Genomic DNA, 7,436 nt, shown 5'->3' with positions numbered 1-7,436 from the left:
ATATTCCAAAATTTCTGAACAATTTTATTTTTTAACTGAATAAAAGCGATGACTACTTGTGTGCATGATTAATCATAACAAATTGCCTGGTTTGTAACACGACATTTTGTCATAAATGACCAGTTTTTTTAAATTCGAAGCATGTCTCTACGTACTGCAAACACTTTGAGTGTCCGTCCGTCCATCCATCCATCATCCATCCGTCCGTCCGTTGGTCTGTCTGTCTCTATGTCTGTCTGTCTATCTAGTAGCCTACATCAGGGTGCTCTCGTGATATAAAGTGTGCCACATGCCCGCAGGCGAGTATGTGCCACACTTTATATCTACCCAGGATTGGTGAGCACACACAAGAATAATTTTAACGCATTAGTGTTAAGAAAAAGCTGACATCGTAGCGTTGAGCCGATAAATGTGAAGAAAGATGTCAGGGTGCCAGCGGGAATCAAACCCCAGCACTCTACGCCACAACCACGCCATGTCTCGGAAATACTCTTCAAGTAGACCCCAATGTTCGCGAAATGTCAATTCTGGTTGCAGTGCCGGCTATGCAGTCTTATAAACATAACATATGTCCCCCTATTCTACAGCTGTCACGTCACATTGTCAATTGCAGTTAAAACTGTAGGAAACTGCATGCCTTATCGGCCCTAATTATAGGCTTCATTTCGTTGCAGACATTAGTATTACGCTCAAATGAACCTTGCATGAACAAACTTTTAAATTTTTTTCACAGAAATCCCACATTTATTTTGTGCATCCTCCTCAATTGCATAGTTAGCTTTACCCATCATGGTGGTCGAGTGGATAAGGCACTTGGCTGCTGATGAGGAGGTTGCGGGATCGAATCCTGGCCGCTGCCTTGTCAATGAAGTCGAAAATGCTTGAGGCCCGTGTACTTAAGATATTTGAAGCCCTCCACTACGGAGTCTCTCATCATATGGTGCTTTTGGGACGCTAAACCACAGCAATTATGCACAGTTAGCTTAGCTTGATTCCCCTGCGTGATGCACAAGATCATCATTGTAACAACCAATTACAAAGTATACACTGGTCGAAAGGCAACCAAATAAGAGGAAATTTCCAAACATTGAATGCTGGCCAACTTTTTGGTTCACTAGAGTGAATCGGTTAGCGTTCTGATAACAGTCTGTTACTAAACCAACAACATCAAGAATTTATACTTTATTTTCTTTCCCGAGTGCCACCAGTAAACTTCACAAGTACATTTTTTCCTGCACTTATGGTGAGCTGAATGAGTGCAAAATCAGACACAATTAAACAATAAATATGCAGTGCAAGGAGGTGGACTGCTGTGACTAGTGTAGTATCGTCTACAAGACGGGCATCATTGTACATAGCTGAAACGTGTTTTTTTTTATCGGAATAGAAAATACACGAAGGACTTTTGTCACCGTTACTTGGCAACGGCTACCCCTTTCCACTTGATTGGTACAAATAAAGAAAAAAAAGAATAACATGTTCCTGCGTCCATTTACAAAACTTCAGTCTTACAGGATTTTCTGCATGCTACTTGTTCTCCAAACCTCCTCTTTATCGTATAATAGGAGAGTAAGCAATCAGCACTAGCTATGTGGGCATGTGCCTGTTACATTAGTGGAATGTAAAACACTGCAGATAGTTTAATTAGGTGAAATTCCACAGGCAGTCAGATATTCAGAAGCCCAGCACCAGTTTATCCATGGGTAACCAGCCAAAGCACCGCTTGGAACCACAGGCACATTTCGTGTTGCTTCTCTGTGGTGACGAGTAGGAACCATCAGAGTAGTCATACGTCAGCTCTTCACCCGCACTGATGTCTCGCTTCGCAAACAGTGCAAGCTCTGGCACAACGCACTCGGCACGCACAGGCGTAATAGTCAGGTTGGGCTCGCACGAGTGATTCAGAAATCGCCCGACACCGCCGACGCTCCTTGGGTCCACCACTAGCGTCACCACACCGTTTTCCCGCAACACCATCACATAGTTTGACTCGCAACGAGCCAGCTTGGACACTCTTTGGCGCGCTACCTCGATGCTGATCACTTCTCCGGCATACGGGCAGACGTAGCTGCCACGATGAATAAACTCCATCGTCCGGACACCAAACCCCTTTGCTTGTGTCTTGAACACTTGCAGCCTGCAACGCAGGCCGTGCTGGACATGGCGGATCGGGCAGGCGGTCCCACAAGTGCACAGAGAAGAACACTCGATCGCCGCAGCACATCCTGCCCGCTTGCTGCGCACCACACAGGGACACTGGGAGCCACAAACTGGCCGGCAGCTACAGCTGGCAAACACTTCGTTAAATGCCTGCTCATCGCATCCAGGGCCCGGTACATTTGTGGTGGTGTACTACAGCGCAGAACAAAGAGAGTCAGTTAATCGCTGAAATATATATAATCAAAACCCTGACCGTTTAACAGAACGAAAATGAATAAGAAAAAAAAAAAGTTGCGTTCTCGCACATACAGCGGTCGCGAATGTTTAGCAGTCAAGCAGCTTCCCCCACTTATTTCGCAAGAAAATGGAAAGTATTCCAACCATTCACGGAGGAAGAAAACCTTGCTCCGTGCAACAATTCAACTACTGTGCGTTGAAATCGTTCAGAGGTACAGCTCTGGGCAATCCGACGGGTCGAAGACGCCGCCAGGGCACAGAACACTACCATTTGCCAGGGCTCGAAGGTTCCTGGCTGACGCCTTCACCGTTCCTGTGTCACATGACCAACTGTCTCACCTCAAAGTTAGGGAGTTGTCCAGCATCCACTTCATTGAGAAATGAGACAGGAGTACGCTCCAACCCTCCACTGATGTCTGTGCACGCTAGGCCAGCGCTCTCCATCACCCCTTCGCTGCCCTGCCATCCACCATTGCCGAAGTGGTGGCAATCGTGACCATGGTAACATGGCGCTGCAGTCGCAAGCAAGATCTGGAACTCCATGACGATAGAACAGAACGACGACACAGAGGCAAGAAGGACACGAAGGACTGTGTCGTCGTTCTGTTCTCGCGCTATAACTATCATAATGTCATACGAACTGCTGCCACACTTCTGTAACTCTAATGCTGCTTCGCGCACGAGGATGCAGCGGCCAACGTTACTAGAATAAATTGTAGTAACTTTGGCAGCGGCGATTAGTGCCGCCGGTTCTGAGTACGGTGTGATTGGCACGGTGGAAGATGGCTTTGAGGCAGGCGTTTAGTGGTAACTGTAACCGCTCTTATTTGCGGGAGAAAAAACTAAATAAATAACAGTTTTAGCTATATTAGTTTTAGTTATAGCAGGCCTGCGGTGGCGATGAATGTACAGTTTCGGGAGACTTTCGGGACCATTTGGACTTTACTCAGCCTCTTGGAAGCTGGTTGTTGACTATCTTCCACCTAGCGCGCACGAGTCCTGCTAGTGTAAATGTATACGGCTCCCACATACAGTAACTACTGTGCAACAAGTGCTGATTTAGAGAGTTCTCTTCTCTGCAATGAATCGCTCAGAACGTAGTAGCAGTTAGTTTGGTAGGCCCATTGCAAGGCTTAAATGTAGTTAAAGTAGGTCTCAAGCACGACCTTGCATTCTGCCCCACAAACAATTATATCAAGTGCAGAATTACATAAAAATCTAAAAAAAGAAAAAGTCGTGAGAAGGTTATGATTACGAACCATCTCACATTTTGCAGGACAGTCCGTAGTTTTTGTAGAGTGTCCCGAGTCCCACGTTGTACCTGTCGGGACAGCTATATATCTCCTGTATTAGTTACGTAGTGTCGAGATGAAAATTTTATATGATCCACTGCACACCCAACAACGCACATCTATGAAACACAAAGTTAGCGTGAATTGCACCTCTGTCGCTGAGCTTAAAACAACTCGTACGACTTCTACGAAAACATTCTGCAGCAAGAAGTGTTGCTAGTACGTAGCCAACTCAAGTAACACCTGACTATAACATGACTAAGGAGGTGAAAGTGATATTTGTTTAAACCTCCTTGAACTGGCGGCCCGGACTGCCACAGCAGAGGTTTCCATTCACAACAAGGTCATGCATGTAAGGCTCCAATAACCTCATGTTTTCTTCGCAGTCACTGATATATAAAAACGCCATCTTTTCTTTTTGGCAGTTCTCTGCTATGTGACCAGTCTCATTGCATTTGAAGCAAGTGAACGGCTTCTTAACTAGAAAAGCATTCTTCGCTTGTCCCGCATTTTGCCCCTCCTCACTTGGTTCACTATCCTCCTTCTTTTGAAATTTGCCAGACGGGACCTTTTTTTTCCTTTTCTCATTTCGAAAACTCGAAAAATGTTTCCTATAACCTTTATTCGAGTTTGATCTGGAATTAGAGGTTCTATCGGCTCCCAGGTTGCTGCTATAATATATGCGTGATGCGTACTCTTCGACAAGTTCAGCCGCTTTCGTCGCAGAACTTATATCATCCCGGTCGAGTAACCAGTTTTTATCCTGCTATGGGAGACATTTCAAAAACTGTTCTAATAGAATCCTCTCCACTACAGCGTTCCTGTCACTGCATGACTCGGTGCTCTTTAGCCCTTCTGTCAAATTTGCTCTCATTTTGTACAGAAAGTCAGGATAGCTCTCGCTCTTAGACTTTTTAGCACCCCGAAATCTTTATCTAAAAGCCTCTGCGCAAAGTCTATACTTTCTTAGAAGGCAAGCCTTGACCTTCTCATAGTTGTCTGCGTCCTCCTTGCTAAGTCGCGCAACAACCTCCGCTGCCTCGCAGGGCAGAACCGAGAGTAGCCTTTGTGACCAGGTGTCTTGGTCGAATGACATTTTCTCACACATCCATTCGAAATTTACCAGGTAAAGACCAATATCCTCTGATACCACGTATGGCTGGATGTACCGGGACATCTTGAACTCTGCCTCCCTCTTGGGGTAAGGTACCACTTGCTGGAGACCACTGCCCAACCTTTCCTTCAACTCAAGTTCTCGTTTGCGGATCTCCATCTCGTGCGCCTGTCTTTCTGCTTCACGTTCACGTTCTATGCGACGTTCCTCTCTCTCAGATTCATGTCTTTTTGTTTCACGCTCGCATTCTAAGCGACGCTCCCCTCTTTCGCGCTCACGCTTCTCTTCCTCCTCTTTCTGCTGTCTCTTTCTTTGACTTATGAGGTCCCATGCTTCACAGAGCTCCTCATCATCTGCCCCCAAATCATTAATCACTTGAAGAATTACGGGTTTTGGTGCCAAACCCTCTGTATCGATCCCCAATTCCTCACACAACAGCAACAAGTCTGACTTCCGCAGCTCCCGTAAGTCCATGATCGTACTGAGTGCTCGCTACTTCCAAAAAACTTCCCGAAACGGCGAAACTGAGTCTTTCGGCACAGTTAACTACCAGTTCTAAATTTTAACCCTCTTTTAGAACCTGGTTCACTCAAAGGAAAATTAAGCCAAGCACTCACCCATACGTGATCCATGTGTCGAGCCAGCTGCTTCTCTTGGGCCGACTGTTGTTGTCACTTGTAGCTTCGTATCCCACCGCTGCCACCCAGTTGTCGTGGCTCTCGGCGCTGTTCACCAGTTGTTGCGGATCCCGGCGCTGATCACCAGTTGTAGTGGATCTCAGCACTGTTTACCAGTTGTTGCGGACCGGGGTAAGCCCGGTCTTTTGTGGTAGCGTGGTGTAGCTTCGGGTTGAGGAAACGAACGCTGACAAAATGGGGATACGACAAACAAACAGGTTTATGGCACTATTTACAAATATTTACAGCATTTATAGCAGGTTGGGAGTTCACAAACCACGAGCGTGGTGGTTGAACCGTTACATGGTTCAGAGCGACGTCCAGCACACTGCAGCGTCGTTATAAGCCCTGTCGGGCTCCTCCATCTTGATTGGAACACCAATCACGCAGACACAACAGGCGAGGCGTACGAGCATACACGGCGCACGTGAACATCCAATATTGAGTCGTGATCACTGCACTGCAAGGACGCGCCAGAGGGGCTCTTTCTCGTCGTGTGTGTGCCGCTGGTCGAGGGCTCCCAAGCTTCTGACAGCAGACATCAAACAGTCCGCCAATCTGTCCGCTCAATTATCAGGGCAATTTGAGGCGGTGGCCGCGGTTTCTTCCAAAGAAGATGCTGTCTTTGTTGTCCTCTCTGGAACGGCTTACGGTGTCGTGGCGACACGACGTCTCATCCTCCGGCTAGAAGGGACAATGCCTGGCGGGCATAGTCATGTCTGTATGCTGGTTCCGAGAAAACTAGGTTCCAGGCGTGGGAACGCTCTCCGGCTACGCTTCACAGCGACAGCATGGCGCCTACTGACGACGGTCATACCAGCGTCCATATCGCGTATCTCATAAGGAACGCCAAGTAATTCAGAATGAAGTGGACAAAATTATTACTGAAGACGTAATAGAACCATCATCCAGCCCCTGGGCCTCTCCAGTCGTGCTCGTTGAGAAGAAGGATGACAGCTGGCGCTTTTGCGTGGACTATCGCCATTTAAACAAAGTAATCCACAAAGATGTCTACCCTTTGCCTATGATCGATAACGCCCTCGATTGCCTCCATGGTGCCCAATACTTTTCGTCTATCGACCTTCGGTCCGGCTATTGGCAAATTTCCGTCGACCCCATGGGTCGTGAAAAAACCGCTTTCGTTACACCCGACGGCCTCTACCAGTTCAAAGCCATGCCGTTTGGACTGTGTAATGCGCCGGCAACTTTCGAGCGCATGATGGACTCCCTTTTCCGAAGATATAAGTGGTCCATCTGCTTATGTTACTTAAACGATATCATCGTCTATTCACCTACCTTTGACAGCCATATAACACGTCTGTCAGCCGTTCTGGATGCTTTTCGAAGAGCTGCTCTCCAGCTCAATTCTGCAAAATGCCATTTCGGACGTCGCCAAATCACCATACTCGGCCACCTTGTCGGTGCCGGTGGTGTTCAACCAGATCCCGAAAAGGTGCGAGCAGTACAACAATTTACTGAACCACGCTCAACCAAGGACGTCCGAAGTTTTGTAGGGCTATGTTCCTATTTTCGTCGATTTGTCCGCAACTTCACCGACATTGCTCGACCGCTTACTGATCTTTTAAAGAAGGACGTTCCCTTCGCATGGGGCATAAAGCAAGCGGACGTTTTTTCGGCTCTTATCCATCTGCTGACTACGCCACCAATACTGGCCCATTTTGACCCTGCATCACCTACAGAGCTTCGAACCGATGCCAGTGGCCATGGAATTGGAGCAGTCCTTGGCCAACGACAGCACGGGAAAGACCGCGTGATTGCTTACGCCAGTCGTCTTCTTTCACCTGCCGAACGGAAGTTCTCCATCACTGAGCGTGAATGCCTAGCTTTAGTGTGGGCCGTGGCGAAATTCAGGCCTTACCTGTATAGCCGAACTTTTTCCGTTGCTACGGACCATCACGCTCTTTGCTGGCTGTCATCGCTAAAGGACCCATCTGG

The 7,436-nt window shown here is 47.5% G+C and overlaps 1 protein-coding gene across 1 annotated transcript; it reads right to left on the bottom strand.

Moving 5' to 3' along the window:
* Positions 1-1,167: 1,167 nt before the first annotated feature.
* LOC119174104 (histone-lysine N-methyltransferase SETMAR) lies at positions 1,168-2,955 on the bottom strand. The gene is made up of 2 exons (XM_037424909.2): positions 2,737-2,955; positions 1,168-2,352 (listed from the first exon to the last, which is right to left on the bottom strand). The coding sequence occupies exons 1-2, from the start codon at positions 2,938-2,940 to the stop codon at positions 1,675-1,677; spliced, it is 882 nt and encodes a 293-aa protein (XP_037280806.2). The 5' UTR covers positions 2,941-2,955; the 3' UTR covers positions 1,168-1,674.
* Positions 2,956-7,436: the final 4,481 nt, after the last annotated feature.

Source organism: Rhipicephalus microplus, chromosome 5, assembly GCF_043290135.1.
Source record: "Rhipicephalus microplus isolate Deutch F79 chromosome 5, USDA_Rmic, whole genome shotgun sequence".
NCBI lineage: Eukaryota > Metazoa > Arthropoda > Arachnida > Ixodida > Ixodidae > Rhipicephalus > Rhipicephalus microplus.
This window is presented reverse-complemented; position numbering and strand designations above follow the sequence as displayed.